This window comes from Emydura macquarii, unplaced genomic scaffold, assembly GCF_026122565.2.
Source record: "Emydura macquarii macquarii isolate MOO-44397 ecotype Brisbane River unplaced genomic scaffold, CSIRO-AGI_Emac_v2 contig_2681, whole genome shotgun sequence".
NCBI lineage: Eukaryota > Metazoa > Chordata > Testudines > Chelidae > Emydura > Emydura macquarii.
In genome coordinates, this window is record NW_027132818.1 from 4,001,075 (window position 1) to 4,025,799 (window position 24,725).

At 39.0% G+C, this 24,725-nt stretch overlaps 1 protein-coding gene across 3 annotated transcripts in view; it reads right to left on the reverse strand.

The window, feature by feature from the left end:
* Positions 1–1,297: 1,297 nt before the first annotated feature.
* BACH1 (BTB domain and CNC homolog 1) overlaps positions 1,298–24,725 on the reverse strand; it is a 45,145-nt gene continuing 21,717 nt past the window's right edge. For 2 of the 3 annotated variants that reach the window (XM_067565623.1, XM_067565624.1), the window contains exons 2-5: positions 23,404–23,701; positions 14,889–16,286; positions 12,258–12,464; positions 1,298–1,777 (exon numbers count right to left, since the gene is read on the reverse strand). In XM_067565623.1, the coding sequence (XP_067421724.1) occupies positions 1,319–1,777; positions 12,258–12,464; positions 14,889–16,286; positions 23,404–23,643 (2,304 nt within the window). In that variant the 5' untranslated portion in view covers positions 23,644–23,701 and the 3' untranslated portion in view covers positions 1,298–1,318. Of the gene's footprint in view, positions 1,778–10,370; positions 10,940–12,257; positions 12,465–14,888; positions 16,287–23,403; positions 23,702–24,725 lie in introns of those variants that run through there. The other variant, XM_067565625.1, reaches the window with a different exon arrangement.

Consider the following 24,725-nt stretch of genomic DNA (forward strand, 5'->3'; position numbering starts at 1 on the left):
AATCACAATGTTACGCGACTAATAAAAATTCTTCCTCCTAAAAAACAAAAATATCACTATAGATCTGAATTAACTTGAAATCACTTGGATATGAGGTAGTGTAGTTACTTGTATTACATCTGGTTATTAGAAGTACTGTCGAGATTTGTCATCTTTTTTTATATTTGGCCAACTATTCACAATAGACTTTTATAATATAATCTTATTAATGCTAAATTATCTATATAGAGAGCTTAAACCAAGCACTCTTACCAGAAAGAGTTATGTTTTAGTATCCTGGAGGCAAAAATTCTGTCTCACCATAAAATAAGATAAACTTGCAAAGCCAATATTTACAGCTGCAATTGGAGCAAAAGATGATCTTCCATACATGCACACAAAGATAAAAAAGTTAATGTACACTGAGGTAGAATGAAGAATTCCATTGGCTAGCACAAGATTCTTCTATGTTTTGTAATGTAAACCAGCAAAGCTATTTTTTTTTCCTATTGTGAGGTTCAGTACTTAAAATGTTTGGTATCAGAAGAACAACTAAGTAATGAGGGATCATCTGTACACAATTTGCCTCTAACACAAGGCAAAAAAACCTAAAGCAGAAGTTATTTTCCCTCATTTATCTTATTTTAAAGGTTGGATTTATTCATTACATAATAAGTAATGAACAAAACCAACTGGCTCATTTTCTTATTACACTTTGTACATGTTTATAATTAAAGTACAAGCCATTGAAAATGCACTGCAAGTTATGTTAACCCATAAAAGTATCCTGATTAAAAAGTTATTTTCAAACATATCTTTACTGGTCCCAATGATTATAACATTTATAAGCGGTCTTAGTCTTTCAAAACACTTTGTTTTTTGACTCTCATATATGACCAACAACTATGACATTTTACAGTGAACCACAAGCTCATCTGCTAGCAAGTCACTGTACAATAAGAATAGATTTTTGAAAAAAAGAGTATCTGGGGTTGAGATGCCACAGGACCAGGAAAGTAGTTCTAGTACTCCACTAGTCATCATGATACTGGTACCCTAATCCAACTATAAGTAATCCCATTTGTTTGCACTAAAGGGCTGAGCTCTTGTACAAGCTTTGAGAGGCAGACACATTTCTTAGAGTGCCATAAAAAGTCATGCCCTGAATTACATAAAACAAACCAAAAGGTCTGCTGAGTAATGTAGATGAAATACACTAGTTAATGCACTTGCAAAATATAAAGTTTTGCTTTTCCCTTCACTTAAGGCATTTTATACCAATGCTGAAAGCCTTACTTTCAATCACACAAATGTTGAAGTTGGCAATCACAAAACAGATTTATTCATCTGTAGTGCATTTGTCTGTCATCTGCTGACAGAAATCTGTGATACCACCACCCTGTCCACATTGCTCCACAAGTAAAGTTTTTTCCAATGTTTTCATAGAAACTGGACATAGTTCCTGCACTTGATTATAAGCTGTATCAGATATGCCGCTTACAAATGGATAGCAAGAACTCTGTTCACTTGCCGATACAGCACCTGAAAGCCCACTTGGTAATTCTATACACAATGGGATCACAGGCTTGTTATCAAGAGCTGTTCGTTCTCGCTCAGGGATTAAAAGTGAAAGTGGACAATCCAAGGTAGAATACTTTGCAAGTATTTGTATTTGCTCAGGACTCAATGCTGCTTCCTTGCACACTTGCTGGCAAAGTCCAGTCAGATTCTGCTTGGTCTCTCCCAATGTTGATAAAATGTAATCTCGCTCCTTTAGCAAGCTTGCCTTTTCATTTTGCTGCAAAAAAGACACGCGGTTATTGATTTTGTACATTTTAGTGCTCTGAAATTCAAAGAATAGTTCTACTTTGCACCAAAGCTGAAACAAATATTAAATCCAACAGATGTATATTTTGTTTGTCTTGGTAAAGATAACATGCGAAAGTGATGATAAAAAGCAACAGCTTCAAGTGCATCTTTTTTGCAAATAGCCGATTTTTATTTTTACATTTCAATAAAAACTGTTTTCAGCTGAATTATTGACATTTCAAAAGTGATGCCAGAATAATGTGTGAAAGTCATCCATTCTCAAAAAAATTCACGTTTTCTGAAAAGCGTGTTTTTCAAGCTTTTGAATTTATCTAAAAGATTAAATTCCATGACAATGAAATTCTGAAGTCATATTTAATTGAAACTATGTTGCACAATCCTACCGGTAATTAAATTTCTCTACAGAGGATCTGAAGAGTGGTCACGTGATGACTTAACTATGAAAAAAACTCAGCAAATGAAAAATTCCACCCTTCTAAGATTTATGCCCTCACCTTAACATTTCCTTAAATGCTATTAGTACCTGAGGGGTAGCACAGTAACGCTCTCCATAAAGCTACAATAAAATCCACAGCTCAAAGACACACACAACAATTATAGATACAAAAGTTTATGACTAATCTCTGGATCCACAGTGTTTGGCCCATCTCAGTATAACAAGTTTTTCAAGGGTCCATGCTTCCAAGCTCTCATCTGTACATGGTACAGGTGATACCATGAAAGACTGCAAACTAGAGGTTCCAGGAGCTCTGAAACACAAGACTGACCCCAAAGCAAAGATACACGCATCACAAGGAAACTCTCCAGAGCAACTAAACAAATATATCTAACCCATGGTACCCACAGCATAGCCAAATGCATTGCTAAGAAGAAATATCATTTTCTTTGCTTTGCCTTGATGTCTGGACCAGTATCTCATTCAATGCCCCCAGTGGAGCATGGAGCAATCTTTTCACAAACTTCATTAATAAAACAAGTAAAGACTGTTGCTCCAAGTACGAGAATGGAAGCTGAAATCACAACTCATACAGCCTGGTAGAGTTCAAAGAGTTCTTAATGTTCAAAGTGTAAATAGATATGTTAAAAAGCAAGAGATTACTTCAGTAAAAAGTTCCTGTTTTTCAGTAGGGGCCACCCGACTTCTGAAAAATTTGTTCTCATCAAGCATTTTGGCAGTCAAGTAGTTAAGGTGTCAAAGTGAGAATATCCAGGCTTAGATGGATAATTTTACCCCACCTAAAGACAAAAGATTCAGCAAATTGGAAAGTGGGGCAAAAATCAGACAGGGTTTTTGAAGATAATAGCCTTCACAGTTTTAACAACTTGTTGACTCCATCTTGACTGACCCGCAGATAGATCTCCTGAATCACTGGAAGCAGAGGGAACCCAGAGAAACTCCCGATTCCAGTTCAAGAAAGGGAAAATCTGCCAATGATAATGGGTCACATCTGACCCTGAAGCAGAACTGGAAACTGGGCATTCTCCTGGGTAATAAAGAAATTTAATCAGAACTTTCTTGGTTCTCAGTCTGGCACTGTATTATGCAATAGGAGTAAGACAGCTGTGGTGTCATATAGAGACTCAAGAATCTGCCTGCATATTGTTTTGCTCTGGCAGGTAAGTCTTTGGTTTTGATCAAAGGGATAAAGTCTTGAAGGCAAGATGAACAGCTCTCAACTCCAGATTCTTCATATGGGGCTTCCATCTCCTACAGAGTCCACAAACTTTGAGAAGCCTGGAAACATTGTGAACATCCAGTCCACCATGTGGAAACGTTACTGTAGAAAGATGGTGATGGAAGCAAAGGGAATTCCCAGAGGAATGTGTCTCACCTTCATCTTTAATGATCTGAACAATAAGAATCTCAAGTGTAAAATAATGTAATTAATCAGTCCAAGACGACACAGACATACCCTGGATTTAGGAATCGACCCAGTTACATTTTTAAGGAACAAGTCTGCGAACAAGTCTACATACAGACATGAATGCTCTGATGTTTAAGACAGGAGAACAGGATAGCAGCATTCTCTTATACATAGAGCTCGGAGCATTGCCTATTAACAGTTGCCTGAACTGTACTGAATGAGGCAGGTTCTGTGAAAAAGATAGCATATGATCATGTAATTAAAGACTGTATCACAATGTATACGCAAAAAGGGGTTGAATTAAAGTTGATCCCCATGCCCAGCCTATGAGTGTTCACCAGAGTTGTTGGCACTAGTGGAACCAGGCACCTAAGTGACACTTACGCTGTGGGCCAAGGGATTTCAAGCAAGTTCCTTTCTAGAGCCAGTTATGCCATATCCTCGACACCAGACTCTGTCGCCCCTGCATGGAACCAGAGACCACTTTTACTGCTGCTAGACCACTTCATGCAAGCGGCACATGAGACAAGTGCCAAAACCTTGGCACCAGATTCAATGACCCTACACAAGTCTGGGTCACCTAATGCTGTGTTTAATGAGCATTGGACCACTTCATCAAGTAATAGTAAAATGGACTCTGGTGAATGTCCTATGTAGTGGACTCAGTCAACCCAGATGGATCGGGCACCTTAGTGCCCCCTATAGTGGGCACTGAGCTATTTCTGGTTCAATGGAGATAATGCTCCAGAAACAGATTGGGCTGACAAAGGGGTGGGGCCACACTCCTTTTTCTACCCTCTTAATTCCTCCTCACAAGGGGTAGGAGAAGATGACTGGTTCAAACCAAAACTGCGCTCTCTAAAATTCCACAGCTTAGTGCCAGGAGGCATCAATTCCATCAGTATGAATATGTAGTCACAACTTGATGAAGTAGTATTTTCCATTTCCATATATTTTCTTATAAGCTAGGCTTCTGTAAGGCAAAGGTTTTCTTTTTAAGGAAGGAAACCATGTATTTTTATATAGAATGGCAGGAGCATGGGAAAGGAACTATTCCATTTACAGCAAGTTTCCTTTACAAGTTACTTTGTTAGGTGCACAGATAGTCACTGGAAGTGATAAACTGTACAGATAAAAATAGAATGGGAAAGTGCACAAGTTCAATCTGTATCATATTTGGAAGTTTAGCTTACAACACTGCCCCGACCAAGAATTTAAAAAAAATAGGTGCCTAACGTTAATCTATATCTAAGCACCTAAATTGGTAGCTCAATTTCCAAAAGTACTGAGCACCCAGCACATCAGTGCAAAAATTCAAGGACAGTCCTGTTAAATGCTGAAGCCCTTACATGACTTGAAAGGATTTGAGGGTGTAGGACAAATGGGGACAGAAGGGAAGACAGCCCTCCTTAAACAGTAAAATTCAACCTTAGTCTCGTGGTATGCACTGATAGCATGACCAAGACTAGCAGGGAAAAACCACGTAGGTGCCAACAACAACAAAAGTTTGCCTTCAAATAACCTTGCAAAAACAAGAGAACAGTAAAAATGGACTAATTATTTTCCATTTTGGAGCTGGCTGAACAGGGAAAATGGACTAGGGTTGCATGCAGTTCTATCCAACCCTTTTGTAACCATCTTCTACTGTCAAGTGCCTGACCTCTGTTTAGCAGGTTGTCCTTTGGACTGAACTGGGTTTGTCCTACAAACCAAAGATCAAAAGCTCTGGAGGGATGCTTATGTGGCTAGACGATCCTAGCTAACACTTCACTAAAGTAATTTCAGTATGTGTATGTACAATTTAAATAGGCCATAACAAAGTAACTTAAAATTCAACTCAAATCCTTCTCCCTCTTTGTTGCAGAAATGCAGTTAAAATTCCTTGGAAAAAATAAGAGTTCCCATAGGCTTCAACATTTTCTGCAATTATTTACGAGCCCTGGTCATGAATAAGTGGTCTCATTTCTTTCTAATATTTTTTATAGAACTAAGTATCAATATCATAGTGAGAACACATGAAGAGTCTGCCAAACCTACAAAAGCAAGAAGCAAAATAAAGGTTATCATTGCATCCTTAATCCATTATTCTTAAGTAATGCAATACATATGGTAGTCTCAAACAGTGTTTGATCATAAGAGGTCATGAGGAGAGCTTATTCAACTTGTGCAGTAACTGGAGTTCCAGATGTGTCCCTCTACAGGAGTTCCACTTCAGCTGTGAATATGCCCCATGCAACCTTGACTGAAGATTTCTAGTAGCAGTGCCTGTTTGGCCTGCGCATGCACCCTACATCCAAGGGTCAACCGCCCAACGTTCCTTCCCCACCACAAAGTCCAAACGAAGAAACTCCTAAATAAAAGGGGAAGGACGTCAGGTAGAGGAGCACCCACAGACACTCATCTTGAGCAACTCCAGTTACTGCACAAGCTGAGTAACCTCTCCGTTGAGTAGTGTCTATTGGTGCTCAACTTTAAATGACTACTGAGCAGTGCCCACAGCTGGAGGGGGGGAAAGGGAGACTTCAGAACTGAATCCATGACTGAAGACAAGACTGCATTTCCAAGGGTTGCATCCGATTTAAAAGAATGAATTATTGCATAATGTTTGGAAAAGGTATGTACTGAAGACCAAGTTGCAGCTTTGCAAATTTCCAGAATAGGAACACGTTTGAGTAATGGCACACAGGAAGACAAACTTCGTGGAATGGGCCAAAACCCTAGGAGGAGATTGTGTAAATTAGCAGTTTGATAATACAACTAGAAATCCAGCTTGAAAGCCTCTGGACATTGCAGACCTTTCAGCAGTAGACACAGTTTGGAAGACTTTCTGAATGATTTGGTTCTGTCCAAATACAAGGCTAACACCCTCCTGACATCCATGGCAAGACTAGTCAGAACACTACCTTCATAAGTGGCTTTCAGGAGGGAAAAAACCAGGAAATGGATAACTTGGTTGAGATGAAATTCAGTCAATATCTTAGAGGTAAACGTTTTGCATGTGGTTGTAATGAGACTTTGTCCTTGAAGAATACCATAAACAAGGGTTCCCTCATTAACGCCCCATCTCCCCTATTGTTCTGGCAAATGCAATGGCTATCAAGAATACCATTTTCATCTATAGATGAAGGAAGAAGCTAAAGTGGGTGGGGGGCTCTCATCTTAAGAGCACTTAAAAACAAAGTTCAAATCCCAAAGAGGGATAGATCCCCTAATCTGCAAGTAAAGGTTTTTCTATCCCTTAATTAACCTTTTTATTGCAGGATGAGCAAATATTGAAAGCTCTCCCAGCAAAGAACGGAAGGCCATTATAGCAGCCAAGAGTACTCTGATAAAACTCTCATAACCCTGATCTTTTTAAAACCCAATAAATCGTTAAGGACAGCAGGGAGAGACAAATGCATGAAAGGCATTTTGGATATACGAATGGTGGAATCTCTACCATTTCTGGGAGGTAAGTAACTCATGTAGATATTTTTCTGTTATTTAGTATAAAGCCTGTTATACTTCTGCAGTACATGAAGTTTCCGTTCCTGCAAGCCATGGAGTAACCAAGCCTTAAGGCAAAGAATTCTCAGGTTGGGATGAAGAATATGACCAGCGTCTTGAGCAAGAAGCTGGGGAATGGCCAGAAAATTGATTGCTGGACAAGCCACATGGTGAACCGGGTAAGTGTACCAAGTCTGCTTAGGCAACACTGGAGATATTAGTATAACCTTCACACTTTGTCTTCTTTTAACTTGCTTACCACTTTCAGTAACAGTGGTGTTGGAGGAAATTCATAAAGAAGGCCCCTTATCCATGCAACGAAGACAGCATTTCTGAGAAACTGAAGACCCGACCCTCCCCTTGAATGACCATATTTCCTGCTGGTGACAGTGATGAAAAAGTTCATCACTGGAAATGACCAAGTTTGAAGAACATGTGATTGAGAGTCCAGAAGTCCAATTCCCATTCATACTCTGGGAAGAAGTGCCTGCTGAGGTCATCGGGCATGGCAATTTGTATGCCAGGAAATTAGAATGTGATTGGTTATGCACCAGTTCCATAGTCTCATTGCTTCAGCTCAAAGAAGGGATCTCTGATCCCCTTACCAGTTAATATACAACATTCAGGCTACAAAGTGTGTCATGATTTTCACGGCTGTGTTTTTGATTAACTGCAGAAAGTATAAGCAGGCATTTCTGACTGCCCCTCAGCTCCAGAAGGCTTATGTATAAATGAGCTTCTTATGTAGACTACCTGTGCTGAATGGTGTGCATCCCTAAATGTGCTTCTCATCCTAAAAGACTCAGTTATGATAATGGTTGGAGGATGCTGAATGAATGGAACAACTACACAGATGTTGTGAGGTTCCTTCCACCAACTGAGGGAGTCCCATCTTTTTGAGGGATCAACACAAGTCTGTCTAGACTGTCTGTTCAGAATATAAACTGTTCTGACCCACCCCTCGAAGCAGTGGAGGTATAATCTGGCAGACTGTCACAAAAGCACAAGCTATCATGTATCCCAGTAACTGAAGACAACTCTTGTGGAAGTCTGTAGGCTCATTTGAATCTTTGTCACTAGATTAGACAGACAGTCATGATCCTATCCCCGATGAGATAAACTCTGACGGTTACTGCATTTAAGGAAACTCCTATGAACTCTACCTTTTTATACTAATGCCAAAGTGGATTTTGTTATGTTGAGCTGGAGACCTAACCTAAAGAACAGGGAAATGCTGTCTTTCCAGCTGAAAGCTTCACTGTAAGATCGGCCTTTGATCAGTCAATCAGCAAGATATGGAAAGGCTATTGTCCCCAGTCAATGAAGGTAGGCAGCAACAATTTCCAACACCTTGGAGAATACCCTCCGAGCCAAGGAAAAGCTGAAAGGAAAAACCTGATACTAGAAGTGGTCTTGACCGCTATAAATCAAAGGAATCTCTTGTGAAATAGATGAGCTGTGATATGGAAATTGGTGTCCTGAAGGTCAAGGGCTGAAAACCAATCCCCCGAAGGAATTACAGCTGCCAAAGTCACTATCCTGAACCTTTATGCCTTGACAAAGCTGCTTAGGAGTCTCCACCTCCTCACCCTCTTTCTTTTTGGGACCAGAAAATACTTGGGAGTAAAAATCCCTTCACCTATGCTGAGGTGGAACTGGTTCTATCACTCCTAACCGAAGGAAGATGACAATTTCCTGTCTTATCAAGTGTTCATGCGAGAAGTCCCTGAAAAGGAATAGGGCTGGGGGGCTGGGTGGGAGATAGATGTACTCTAAATGGAGTCACCTGATTTAATAACCTCCAGTACCCATTTGTCTGATGTAATCCACTCCCATGCTGGTTGAAAGTGAGAGAGACAGTTTCCAAATGGAGGGAAGTAGGTAAAGTGGCATAACTGAAGGATCGAAAAATGGGGCTGTTCCAGACTCTCAACCAGTCTATCAAATTGACGTTTCAATGCTGAAGATAGTTGAGTGGCCAAAGCAGATGTAGTGGGTGATCTCTTTATTTGAAGCCTAGGCCTATTTCTCAAAGGCTCAGCACATATGTGGAACGCCTAAATTTGGGCAAGGTGGAATCGCTGCACCACTTGGGATCAATCTAGGTATCAAGAGGCACTCGGAACCAATTAAGAAGGGAGACACTGACTCATTGGAGACATGCAGATCCTTGGGAGTACCTAAACTCCTATGGTACTGGGGGAGTTGTTGGAACCAAAAGCGGAGCCTGCTTCAATTAATCCTTTGTAATGGAAGTCATCAGTATTGATGATGTTGAGAGTGTCAAACACTGAATAATATGAGGTCACAAACTTCAGGGAGTGAATAGTAAGATCAGTTGGTACAATCTTGTCAGAAGCCCAATGTTTCTCCATATTGTTACGGTTGAGCTTAGACTGTACTGGAGATGACTTAGGTACCAAAACTATCTTGGAACAGTGGCTCCTCAATGAGCTTGGTGCCTTGGGAGCATTATTGGTACTGGAGGAGCCTGAAGCCACAACAGAACCCAGACCATGACGTGTAGGTACCAAAAATGGTCAACTTCTGCAGAGACTGAGATCTCTTTGAGGCAGTGTCTTCCCCAGGAGTAGAACTGCTCTTCTTAGAGGTTCCAATATCTTTGGATAACTTGTCTTTTGAAGACTTATGCTAGGGTGGTGCCCCCACCCCACATACACATCCCAGGCAGCAAATGCATTGGGAAGGTCTGTCGCTGATTGGGGTAGCTTCCTGGCATGACATGCTATGTTTAAATCCTGATGATCGTGGCATAACTCCACAATGGAGGAAAAGGAGGTGGGGGCAGAGGGGAGGAATAAAGTAAATCCCTCAAAACAATCAAATACAATAAAAATGACAGCTACACTAACAGAACACTAATGAAGACTAATTAAATTAGAAGACAAGACAATAAGCTTATCAATAGTGAAGCAGGCATGCTGACACTTAGTCTCAGGCAGAGGTGACTGAGAAGGAACGGACAGTGGTTTGCCCACATAGCCCTATATATCCTTGGTGCAGGCCCACAATGTGTAGTGTGCATGTGAGGGCCAAATGAGTACTACTACTACTAGAAATCTCTGATCAAGGGCAGATGGGGTGCAACTGCACCTGAAGCACCCATATGGACACTACTCAAAGGAAAAACGCTGAAGTATGAAGGAAATTAAAATGAAGTTGTACTCACTGATTTTCTTGCTGTGAGAGTTTTAGACCTCCTATGCTTAAATGCAATTACTGCATTAAATCAATATTACTCTTTAAGAGGAAACTATGTGGGCAACTGAAGAGAGACAAAACATCTGATCTGAGTTCAGATTTTACTGTATCTATGGAAGAAAGTTAGTGAAAGCATCCAATCAGTTTTATGGTTTATACCTTTAGTTTATATTTACTTGAAATACCTGCTGCAGAAGAAACAAGTAAATACTATGCTATTTTACAAAAACATTGTGCAATAGATATGTCCTTGAATAAGTAAGATTACATCCATTTACAAAAGCAAACAGTTGATTAGCTCTATAATGACTTAGAGTGACATTATGGCAAATATTCAATGCCTGCTTTGCCAGACATATTTCAAGTATTTTGTGAGTGGCTGCCTTTCCTAAATTATTCTAACACAGAGAATGTTTAGGCCAAATTCACCATCTTCCTCAGATTTGGCTTGATTAACAGATCATTTAGGTTACAATGATCAGCTCAAAACTTCTTTCTAGATTTGGCTGCTACAAGCATTCCTCCCTCAGACATTTCGAAGACCACGTTCTTTTTACCTAATTAAATATAAGGGAGATAGGAAAGGATCAAGTCACCTGCCCAAGGTCAACCTACTAAAAAAGGTGAGGGTATTTCAGGCAAACACTGCCTGCTGGCTGCAAATTATTCTACACTAATGTTTAATTTAAACATTTATATGAACATTAAAATTACAATGGCCTTTTCCCTTTAGTAGCTCTTTTTCAAGATACAACAAATGAAACTGAAAAATATCTATTACTTTTACAATTTGAAGTCAGAATCAAAGAGAAAGGGAAATACTATCACCCTACACATAGTTTTTTCCAAGTTGACAAGAGTAGAATGTTTATTTATCCTTGGAAAGGAGCAGAGGACATGCACTGATCTAACAGCAGCCTCCTACATCAATACTTCTCAATCTGGGGCCATCAAACTACTACAGTGTATTCAGAGGAAACAAACACTGACTTGTCACGGCAAACTTATTATTGTGGATAAGGAGCTGCTCACTGCTTTGAGACCCACCTAACCTCCCTCATTCTTGCAATAATCTTAAATCCTGCTTACTGCAGGTTTATGACACTAAGGACTCAGGAAGCATCTCTCCAACCCAAACTAAGTGACTGCTCTCACACCACCAAGCTCAGCTAACAGTGCATGTCCAAGCTATGTGCTACTCGAGATTAAAGATGTCAGTTGACGCAGTGGAGCTTAGACATGTGCTACTAGCTGAGCTTGGTGGTGTGAGAGCAGACACTTAAAAAAAATTAGTTACAGTAAGGAATATCACAATTTATGAATTATTCCATAAAAAGATTTTCAGGAACTCCACTACACACACTGCAAATCACTGTTTTGAAAAGTAACTGACTACGTGGGAATACATATATCCTTGTCTCTGGAGTCACGGGAAAAAAAGAAAAAAGTCACACTCCCAGTTTTTTGATTTCTTAATCATTTAAATATATATGATTCTTCAATGGCGCCTATAAACAACAGTTTCCACTTCTCCCAAAGAAACATTAAAATAGATTACAGAAAACATGAATTACAAATCCAAACAAAAGTTATGGTACTAACAAGGCTTATGCCAAACACCACCACTTTCAAGACAATATATCCTGCTTTGATCTGTGGACTGCCTAGTATTTTATTTTATGTAGCACCAGCATAGCAACATTAAATTATTATAAGAAAGTGCTACATGTGAACAAAACTTTCGAAGTTGAGTACCTAACATTAGGCAGCTAAATCCACACTTAATTCACATTTGCTCAAGCTGGCTGACCCAAAGAAACCAAAACTTAATTTGAGGGAAGAGTCAGAGCTTGCTAAGGAATTTCCTATACATACCAGTTTTTCAATTTCAGATTCAAGATTCTGTATGCAGTCAAGTTTTCTCTTACGACAGCGCTGTGCTGCAATTCTATTTTTACTTCGTCTTCGGATATCATGGATACAATCCAGCTGTTCAGGAGTCAATTTGTGCATTTTCAGAAACGACTGAAAGTCATTTCTAGAAAGTGAAATGATCCTTTGTGCATTAAATGGCAGTTTTACCTAGAATATAAAATATAGTTTTGAATCAAGATAACTGATATAAGCAAAAAAAATCAGCTAAATTAATAAAATGTTTACAAAAACAGCCTCATTGGAAAAAACACAAGAAAAACCAGAATGTCAATATTAACTAGACAGGCAAAAGCAATATAATATCACATTTGCACAGTCAGATGGATGCCTGAAATCCCAGGATTTTAGATATCTTGATAGAGTCCAGTAGATATAACCCAAGGATTTTGCACATTTAATTTCAAGTTTCCAAAAAAGAATATTCATTAAGAGTGAAATATACCCGTGTAGTGGATCACCACAGGCCAGGTATTAGTTAGTGCAGTGGTTCTCAACCTTTTTTGGGTTTGTACATTTGTAAATGTTTATGGCCTGTCACACCCCAGTAGTCTGGGTAAAAGCCCTGGGGTGGTTTCAGTCGGGTCCTGCCCAGCACTCATCCCACAGTGGCAGCTCCTGTGATGTGGGGCTGGCTGGGCTTGGCTTTCGGCTCTGGACTTTGCAACCTACAGAGTTGCAGCACTGCTCAGGTTTGAGCCCCTCTTTCCTTACCTGACTGGACCAAATTTGTGTGAACAGAGCTGTGACCTGGCTCATGGGGTTGCCGTGCCACTTGCTCAAATTAGGCCTAACCAGACTCCTGTCATCATGACAGCTGGGTCAAACCTGAGTGGGCCCAACCAGCTCTGAGAGACAGGAGCTACCACATGACCTTTGAAACATTTTGGTGACCCTATTTTGGGTCCCAAACCACGGGTTGAGAAACCCTTAATTAGTGTGTAAGACCTTCTATAGGCATCTCCAGCAGAGTCTGAATTTCACCCTAAACTGTTAGCACTATAAAATATTGCATATATATTTTACACAAATACACAATTTTGTATCTATAAAAGTGTATAAAATTGTATCTATTGTAAAAGTAACTGGTTGCAACCCCTATATTTAGGTTACTTAACACTTTCCATTATTATATATAGAATTGAGCCTACCCCTCTAGTATGCATGCTCGAGCTTTGAGGACAGCAGCTGCCACAAATATGCACACATACCAATGTTATAAGGCCAGTCACCAATGTGTGGTTCCTTTTGAAATATGCTTTCAACAGCAGTATTTATATTTTAAAGTAAGCCATTAAGAGAATACATGCAGACAGAAAAGAATTAAGATAAAATTGTCAAAAAATAATGTTATATTACTTTCACATAAAGAAGTGAATGCAGGGAGGGAGTCCTTCAACATGTTTCTTCTGCTACCACTGGAAACATCTCTAATACCTAAAGAAGTGGATGGAATGCTGCTGCAGGCAATAATGCCATTTACCATTCTACGAATTTAAGGAATGGGCCAAGTTCATCACTGGCGTTATCTTGCACACTTCCCACTAACTTCAGCGCAAGTTGTGCACAGCTTATTTTGGGGGCTGAATCTGTTCCTAAATCTTAAAAGGTAAAACACTTAAGCGTAATGAGGCATTCTACATGACAGCATCATACTGTAACTTTTGAATTTCTAAAGAGATACAAATTTCCATTTTTCTACATAGTTTGTGGAAATGGATTACTTATTACATTCAGCTGAAGGTAAAAGCTCTACCATATCAACAAAAAACAAAGCATTGGGAGAGATGAGGAAAAAACAGAGGGCAGGAAAAACAGGAGTGGTTCACTTCACCACAAAAACCAAGATGCTAAGTAATTTCTGCAGTTGAAGAAACAGTCAATATACAACCAAAAGCAGTAGAAACACAGCACAGTAATTCCAAACTACTTTTATATACAGAGTACAGCTTGTCATAAACCATAATTCTGCACCCAAAAAATTGTCCCAAATTAAAACGAACAAACAAACAAAACAAAAAATAAAAGATTTTAAATTTTCCAGTGGAATGAAAATTCAAAAAAGTTTTTATATGAAACATTTTGTTTTGGTAATACTTAATCATTTTGACATTTATAGTATATTTTAAAATATATTTAACTTACAAGTCAAAACAATAAAAATCAAACAGCTGAAAAAGTTTTCAACTTTTCCCCACTAAAAATTGTCAAAATAAATATTCATGAAAAATTTCAATTTTAACTAAAATGCATTTTGACTGAAAAATTTTCCTTTGAAAATTATGCAAGCAGCTCTAATATCGACATGTTTCCTCTCATCTTGCACAATTATTTCTAAACCGTTCATAAACATTATGAATTTCAATACACCTTTAACAGCCTAATTATTTAAAATTACTAGCTGTATTCCAACAGATCTTTTGACCATTTTAGATGGAGAAATAAAATGGTATTTTCCCCACGGAGTTTTGAAATCAAACAAGAAAATTGTCTGGACTCAGCAGGTCAAGAATTAGATTTCAGAACAGAACATAAAGATATATGGAAACAAAAAGTATACCCATATGTCCTCACCTCACATTCTTGTTCTCTTGCTGAACAGGACTCACTGTCTCCCTCGGTGTCAGTTTCAGAGTCTTCTCCCAATCCTATCACACAAGTATACGGACATTGTTCTTGTTGTGGTTCCTGGATATAATCTCCACTACTTATCTCTGGGCTGTTTGAGCATACTTCAGTACCAAGGTTACTTATAAATGGGCAGTTGACAGAGCTCAGAGTTGTAAAAGTTCTTTGAGAACAAGGTTCAGGGCTCTCACTGATACTGATACCTAACCATGGACACTCTGACTTTTTTCCTGAATATATTGGTTCTGAGCATTCTTTTGCTGTTGTAGGTGACAAACGTATTTGACAAGCAGTCTCTGTATTATAAATGTCACTCCAGAACCCTTTTGCTAGGTGTTCAGCTACCTCTCTCTCCACACTGCTTCGATCACTAGTTGACGTAATGCTTATGTCTTCTCTAGCACACAAATCAGACTTCAATAGTGAATCATCTTGATTTTCACCAACTGGTTTATCATTCCTAACTATAGTACCTGTCTCAGTTTTTTCTGCTACAACTGTGTTTTGCATACCAGTGAAATTCAAGCTGCCGTATTGCTCATACGCACGTACAAAAGGCGCAGAATAAAGTTCATGAGGTGCAACAGATGAGTTTTGGGGAAGAGAAGCAGAATCTGTTTTCTTCATAGGACATGTGATACTCTGAGACGTAGATTCTCTTTTCAATTCTTCGTCTTTCCCCATCTCTTCCTCCCCCTCTTCCATTTCTAACTGAGTCTCTTCACATTTTGAGACCAGCTGCATAGCTGTGCACTCCTGAGCTTTTTGTATGGCATCATTATTGAATGATTCATTCTGATGAATGGATGTAGCTGATTTTACCTGATCTTTAATACTGGAACTCATCTCTGCAGTATGGACTTTGTCACTCCCAAATGCTTTCTGGAACTTCCTATACTTTGGGCATAGGGAAAACAAACCAGAAACATTATCTTTTTCTACATATACAGGATCGCATGTTTGATTGGTATTATCTTGAAGATGAGGAGATACTTTTGCATTTTCTTCACCTTTGTTGAGCTTTGAATGAGGAGTTGTAATATATCCAGTTTCCAACAATTCCTCCACTTCCTCATCTATTTCTAGGTCCCCAACATCCACAAGGGCAATGTTAATGTTTGCTTTCTGACAGCGTGAGGTACAACATTTCTTTCTAGGGCACTCTGGCTGGTCAGCTTTACAGTCCAAAAACTTGAATTTGAGAAACTGAAAACACGATTCCTCAATATTATGTACTCCCAAAAATTTTGCACACTTGTAAACTTCGGACACATTGTCTTTATTTAAAATAAGTTTGGCAGTATATGCAAACTGAAGCAAAGGAGCAAATCCTTTAAGTGTCACCTGTTTTTTTTAAAAAAAAGAACAAACATGTTAATATGGCCCATTTCGTGTTAGGCTGAGACTTGACATGTAAAACACAGTCATGTCTCTTTTATATACATCGTAGTAGTCAGTATGAAACTGACTCAAATCTTCCCTGCCCAGTGATGTGGGAGCTACTTATACTGGTCTTACAACTGTTCAGTTTGCTGACAAAGTTTTGGTGTCTGATCTGCCCGAGCTTAGACAGCAAATGAGGTCCCCCCTACCATAAAAACGTTCCCTGCTCAGTCAGGTCAAATAGGAATCAATGAACAAACAAATCCAGTCCTCTGAGGAAATGGATAGCAGAAAGGAGAAGAGAGGAGGTAGTTTCCCTTACAAAGAGATTAACCAAGAGTTGTATCTAGCCAACCTCCTTCAAAAATCCATCTTTTGACATGACAGAATTTTATCGTGACCCTTTTATAGCAATGTTCCACTTCACATGGTTAAAGAACTTGATTAATTCCAACACTGTATTACTATTCCTCAAAGATTAAAAGTATCACTGTCCACTGAAGAGCAGTAAACAAATGAAAAAGCAGGATTAGGTTTTCAGGTTTCCTTTCAAACTCAAGGTATTCCAGAATAATTTACCTACAAAGTCACTGCACTCCTGGCATCTAGCAGACTCCTTTTTAAATGCAACCATCATTATTCATTCACAGTCTAACATGTTACTCATTCTGATATCAGTAATAGGTGTTTGGCCATGACTGGTTATTTCCTTTTCATAGGAGGAAAGGGGATACCCTGGACTAAAAAAGGAAATTTGATTTCTGTCTGGACAGAAACCAAACTGGTAAATTACTCTCAGTTTAATGGCTCACTGGAATCAGGTCCATTTTGAAAAGCTCCACACCTTACTACTACTACAAGCCCTATTTCTGCTAGGTAACTGAATCATCTCACAGAGCAATATAATACCCACTGACCCACATTAATAAAATACTTAGCACCAGTACAGACTCTTTCATTATAGGATCTCAAAAGAGAGCAAGAATCCACATTTTGCAGAAAATGAAGCAAGGAGATTATGATTACCCAAGACTGCACTGAGTCATTGGGAGAGTTAGAAACAGAAGTCTCCTGAAACACAATCTCTTGCTCTGAACTACAAAATAAAACTATTCCCCAAAGAGGTCCAAGAAGTTTTTTCTCCTCCACTCTAAGGCCAATCTCAGAGTCATTACTTTTCATTACTCATTACTAGCTCTAGGGACAGATTCTGCCACCGTCTACCAACCTTTCATGTTTAGTAGCAACTTATGTCACGAACAGATTCACTGAAATCAAAAGGGACTACTTGCAAAGTAAACTACTACTCAACATAAAGGTGGCAGAACCTGACAATGAATAAAGTCAGGTTCTACTATGCTCTGCAATATAGTTTGGGATCATTACTTTAAAACAATCATAATGGTATGCTTCAGAGTGTTCCAAACACATGGCAATATAGATTTTAGAGGAATCCTGAAATATTTTGTGACGTTTCTAACTATTTGGGAGAATGCTTTGAAGATAGCAGTGTACACGACAGTTTGAATTTGTGAAAAGCTGCACACTCTCTTCTACTCACGTGGCACTGATTATAATCAGCACATGAACTCAGCTCCAAACACTTGTCAACCTTCCCATCTTCACATCCCAAAAGCATATCAAAAGTGGCAAGTAATTAAGTCTAGCTAGCTACCTGTTAGATGATTTGTGAATGTTAACAAGGCACACTGCATATATGAATTGAAGTGGTGAATAATACATTTTGGAATGGTTGCTCCTTTCATAAGGATCTTTCATAAAGATATTGGGCTGAAAGTCCAATTCTTTTAGCAGCTAATTTACCATGTGCTGCATATAGCAGGTTTGTTTGTTGAAGTTCCATTGCAAGAACTTTCTGGATCCTTCAGCTTCTGGGCAAGTACTTTTTAGCTTCAAATGGAAGTAGAGTAAGACTTGGGATAATGAAAAGGGTTGGCTATTTGTTAAGCCACCAAAGTGACTAATCTCTTGTTTATCAACTGAACCCACACCCCATGAGTCAAGACTCAATATATTAGAAAATTTAGCAACCATCAACCCATAAATAAGCAAAACATTTGCTGAATCTTTCAATCTCTCTTCCATATTCAGTAGTCAGGTTTAGCTAATTCATAAGAATTTTCTAATTCAGTAGAGTTAATTCTTAATGTGCGTTAAAACACATTACCTTTAGTGCACTTCCTGCTTTAGCAGACATCAGTTTTTGCGATTCTTAAATCAGTAGTGGCTAATCTACAGCATGCAACATCCTTGTTTTTAAAATTGTGTAAATTTGTGTGTTCCTGAAAGGTGCTGAGGGAGTACTCTGGACACTACCCACAAAGAAGGTATGATACAGGCAGCAGTTAAATTAATCTAAACTGCCTTGCCTGTATGACTTACTCTTGATTTTCAGCCTTATTCAGTATGAACTGCAGTGATTTTGTGATGCCAATACTTGTCAACTACTTACTTTTACCTAAACTACAATATATCTCCACAGTGTTTCAGTCAGGTGTGAAAAGGAGGATATGGAGCAGGTTGTTAATGAGTTTCACCATGAACTGAAGTCCTGATTTTGAGGTTGGCAAGACCAGAATATGGTAGTTTGAAAGTGACTGAACGGAAAAGAAATCTATTAAATTTGGCACCTGGCAAACTATCAGAAATTTCAATGTAAGCACTCATGGTTAAGAAAATATCACTATTTCGGCCTTAAGATAGTCTTTCGAGATGTGACTACTCAACTCGTTAGACTGGTTATTCATTTTTAGTCCTAAGCCCTGTTCCCATGCCCCATATTTAGAAGATGCAAAATTTGAGTCCAGATTACATAAAGTGAAACCACCACCAAACCAAAATGAACCCAGAAATTCTGTACAAGATTGCTGTTAAAATCATGCTTGTAAAATATTATGTTAATCTGTATTTTAATTAGGAAAGTAAATCATGAAGCATGTATTTATATAATCTGTAAAATGCATTTAGTTTTACTAAATATACTTCTCTTTCTATGGACTAGAAAAAGATGATTGCATAATTTAAAGCTACCTACAGCACCGTTAACTTTGCATAACTAACTTTTACTAAGTGTTAGGTTTTGCATTTGTGAGTTGGTGATATCTGATTTAGAGACCAGCTTCTTCCATTTAGTATTCAGCATGCCATTTAAGAAGCAGACACAAATTTATTAAATTAACCAACAAGAGGATGAGTAAGCTTTTCCCAGTTCTAACTATACTTTATTTTCTTGGGAGCCTAGTGATCCTGAGACTGACATCATTGCATGACTTGCCCTCTGTAGGTTCCAACCCATTTGCCAAGAAATTGTTATGATAAGGCACATTTACAGGCTCCAATGAAATCGACTGCCAGTTTATGCCCAATTCAAATATAAAACTTCACCATCTTGAAAATGCATCCTTACACTAATTATTACTCTACCTATGGGTCACCTTCATTTTCCCTTCCAAGCATAGACAAATGGCAGATGTAACCACATTTCCAACAAGCTACTGGCTTTTTGGAATAAATCATCCACACCATTTGTAATCAGCACCTGACTTGATCATGCACACCAACACGCAAATGTATTCAACTTGCAGTGTATTCTTGACCCCATTCTGGTCAAGAGGACATGGAAAGCTATAGGATATCCCAATTTGCCAGGAAGCAGCCAAGTACATTGCCCACTATTTTTCCCTATTGCTTTAATATATCCTTGATCTGTTAACTGCACATGGGTTGTTGGCTTCTCTTCAAAGCTGACTAACCTTTCAGATGAGTATTCTCAGGAAGCCCCCCATGTAGGCTCATCTCAGCCATTATGCTAATAAGGCTAGCTCTTATTTTTCGTAAGGTTACAGACACTCAGGTACACAAATAGGCCCCTAACTTCTTCTAATCCACCAGATTCTCGGCTCCCAAACACATTCTTGATAGATCATAAAATGTGAAGCCCAGGTCCAATAGAGGTTTTAATTTTGCTGCCCTTTCCTGTGCTTATTACACAGAAATGTATGTACTTCATAAATTGAGACCATGTGTCTAACTTTATAGATATTTTAACAGGAAACAGAGATTTGCTATGGAACTGCATTTAAAATCAAGTTGCCCTCTCATAAGACCAGGAATACAAGTAACACATGCTTTTTTCAAAGTGGAAGTCTTTTCCACCATTCTAGCCTGATTGACTTGAGCTCTATGGATCTCCAGGCATGCAGCAAAGTTTATCTATTCTTCCATGCCTTTGAGACAGAGAGCAAATTGAGAATGGGTTAAATAAGTTATGGGAGTGGTGGTGGAGAGAAAAGACAAATTATTAATCATGATGGATTGAGTGGATAATGAAGTTTGTTATTGGTTTAGTTTATAAAAGAGGTACCATATTTCCCCATGTATAAGACGTTCCCATGTATAAGACGCACCTTAATTTTGGGGCCCAAAATTTGAAAAAAAATGTATTACATCAGCGGTTCTCAACCTTCTTTCCCCCGAGTACCACTCGGGCCAGGTACAGTCGGGTCAAGTACCACTTGACCCGACCGTACCCGACCCGAGTACCACACGGGGAAAAAAAGGGAGGGGACTTGCGGCGGGGTTTCGTGGCGGCGGCAGGAGAGATTTCCGGTGCGGCTTCCCGGCGGCAGGGAGAGACGGGTGGCGGGGTTTTGCGGCGGAAACAATACCCGCCGCCGAAACCCTTCCGCCCGTTCCACTTCTTCACCGGCAAAGCTTCACAGGGGTAGGAGGGAGGGCCCACCCGGCCCTGGGGTAAGTACCACTGTATAAGACGCACCCAGTTTTTAGACCCCAAATTTTTCGAAAAAAGGTGCGTCTTATACATGGGGAAATACGGGTATGTTGATTTTAATACTATACTATGTGCCTAGACTAAGACAGGAACAAATACATTCAGCTGCAAGCCAAGACATTGAATCGGTGTAAACTAGTATCTACTGCTGCAGTTTAAATTGATGAAAGTGTCAAAGAAGAGGGGCAAGTCAGAGCCTGGTGCCTCAATTTGCAAAAACACCCCCACCAAAAAGCCAAGATGGACAAATTCTCAAGTAATTGACTGTTTAATGTTGCATAAAATCCAAGATGGCAACACTTAAGGACACAAGCAGGCTTATAGTTTCACTTGATACTTTGTGTATCTTACAGCTAAAAACTAAATATGATTGTTTATATTTAAGTGTAAATTGAAAATCTTTTGTATGTTCTGAACATTTCAGAGATCTACACTATTTTCTGTCTTGGAGAGTAAAGCAGTTAAATTCCTGTTGACTGCCCCTTAAAGCATCAATGTCATTTGTTCAAGGCATTCAAGACTTCTTGCATTTTTTAATTGGACAGGTCACCTTTAAACGTTTTCTATATGGTTTATGTAGAGAAAAAAAGATCAGTAGACACTCAAGTTGCCAAAAATCAAAGAGAGCATGGATGTGTGGATAGAGAGATGAGGGAGAAAATAAGTGATAGCTGTAAGTTCTCTCATTTGCTTGCAAAATTACTGTAAGTGTAATTATATTTACTACAGGAGATAGTTATTTTGAGTAGTAGTGTGGATAAATGAAGGTTGCTTACTGTACTTGGAGGTTCTTTTAGATGTGTGGTCCCTATTTGGATTCCAAACATGGGTGCGCATGTGTGCCATGCGCCGCAGAAAGAACTGTTCGTAGCAGTGTTTGTTGACCCATGTGTGCATCGTGCACTGGCCATGTGGCGCATCCGAGGTCTTATGAGGCCGCATGGGTTGATGCCTCTCCAGGTCCCTCTTACCAACAAGCACAGAGTCCATAGCAGAGTGGGAGGGCAGACTGAAATCCAGATACGGACCACGCAACTTGAAGTACCTCCATTTACAGTAAGTAACCTTAATTTTTCAAGTGCTGGTCCCTATGTGGACTCCAAACGTGGGTAAAGTAGTGAACAGTATTCTGCATGGAGGTGGGAGTGGGCACATTGCTTCCATCATGAGATGTTTGCAGAGTCAAAGCTTCCAAGCCTCCATGGTGGGAAGGAGCGACAGATGGAGCAGCAGGTGACGTAGGCTTCACCCAAGCAATAAAGACAATGCTGGTGTTCATTGCTCACAGAGAAGGAGCATGGATACTATGAACAGCTTTTAAAGCCAGTTTGCCAGGGCATAGTCCCCCTGAGCTGGTGAGAAGCCCTGCATGGGGCAAATGGACAACTACTACTGAATTCCTAACTACTAAAACTATGTTTAACTGTAAAAACCACATACAATAATGCTAAGAAGACTACTAATGCAGAGATAAGAAGAGGGTTCTGACTGGCCATGCAGCAGTAAGAGGTAACTGGAGAGGCATCAACCCACACAGACTCAAGACATTGGATGCCCCATGTGGCCAACACACACACGGGCTGATGAACCCTGCTATGAACAGTTCTGGCTTCAGCACATGCATGCCCATGTTTGGAATCCATATAGGAACCAGCACTTGAACTTCAAGATGTGGACTGTTGAACAAGAACCAAAAACTGTAGAGTTGCTGTAACTCATAGCTTTTATAAAGTGACGTTTTAGATATACCCCATTCATCACTCTCCTCAAGACTCATAGTTAAAGGAGACTGAAGACCATTCTTTACATTGATCAAAAATGGTGTTGACTGGTTCAAAATATTCCCTTCTCCTATGTGAAGCACAGTGATCTACAATACCTTCGTCAGCATTTGAAGCCCATACCATCTTGGGAAACATAAGAACTTAACATTTATGTTTACAGAATATTTTTCCAACATAAGATACAACATTGCAAGCAAGCAATATTCATTTCATTTAAAGTTTTTTAAAAGAGATAATTTGATCTTAAATAGCTCATGTACATTCTCATGAGAGTCCCCCACACGCTCTCTGAATGCCTGATAAATGACAATTCTGAAGCAGCTATTTGTTCATCAAGTAGCTTGCCAATTCCTAAAACTCTCTTACATTAAGATTAATTGCTTAAAGTTAACACCAGCCTACTGTAATATCTTTCTACACATTACATTAAATTATGGTAAGTATGGAGATATACAGAACCATACCAACTAGTACCACTCACCTCTTCAGGTAAAGTGATGAGAAGATCAGCAGCCAACTGACCTACAATTCTTGAAAGAAAATAGCTGCTGCAAGCTGCAAGTACAGACCGATGAGCCCGAAATCGTTGATCTTCCACTAGAATAGTAACATCACAAAGAAGATCTTCCTTTCTCTGATCATTGAGGCTGAGTAGAACATTGGTACTGTGTACCAAAGACTCGTATGCAAAAACCACACTATTCTTCTCACTTAAAGGCATTGTGTATCACAAGTGTTAGTGATATTCTCAGTGGAAAGCATGCTTCTATTCTTCAAATCTGAAAAGAAATGTGCAAATGTACACAATGCATAAGTATCTGATAGGAATTCAGTGACAAAAATACTGACTCATAACAAGAAAATTTGTTATATATAAGGGCAATGTTTAAGTATCTAAGCTAACAGAAATTCAAACAAATAAGATTGTTTAGACACTCGTTTTTATGCAAGTTTCAAAACACATTCTTTAGTAAGCTCATCTTTAATTGCATCATTTTGCTACAAATAAATCCTGCCTCTCCTATTCATGGAGGAAAAACCCATTTGAAAACAGCATTTAAAAAACTCACACGTGTGTCTTTGGAGAAGCATGTTAATTAAAAGTGACAAATTTATCACAAAACAAGCATCACTATTTAAAGAACTTTTGCTGACTGCAGCACTACAAAAATTGAAAGAGGAACAAGCTACAGAGGCTCTAGATCAAAGTTCATTAAGATACTACATAAGCTGCTTTATTTGTTTAATGTGTTGTACAGTCTTTATAAAAGAGGAAACAAATTCAAAGAGATCCTACAATATGCTACTTAAATACAGCAATAATGAGTTAATACCTCAAGTGATCCCATAACAAAAAATGGAAATAAGATATGGATTCTGCAACTAGTTCATGGGTTTGCATAGCTGCTTGCTGGCCTATGGGGAACATGCTTGCATTCTCACAGAGCAGGTGCCTGCATCAAAGAGACACAAGAAATAAACACCCCCCGCTGGCAGTCTCAAATGAGGCACCTGAAAAACAAGCTGAATGGCCATGGAAACTGAGCTACTCTGACTCCCGGAAATGATCCTCTGGAAGTCACCAAGCAGATTCACTTAAACATTTTTGTACACACATTATGATTCCATAAACGACATCACTTAACATGACATCTTTCAATTTTTTTTCCATGTGGCCTTGGAAAATAGCAATTTTATCTAATTGTTCAAAATGCCTAACGTTAAAAGAGCATTCTTTTTAAGTCAACAGGCCAAATGTATACTTAACTTCATATGCTGCTATGGAGTAAAACCAGAAATCCA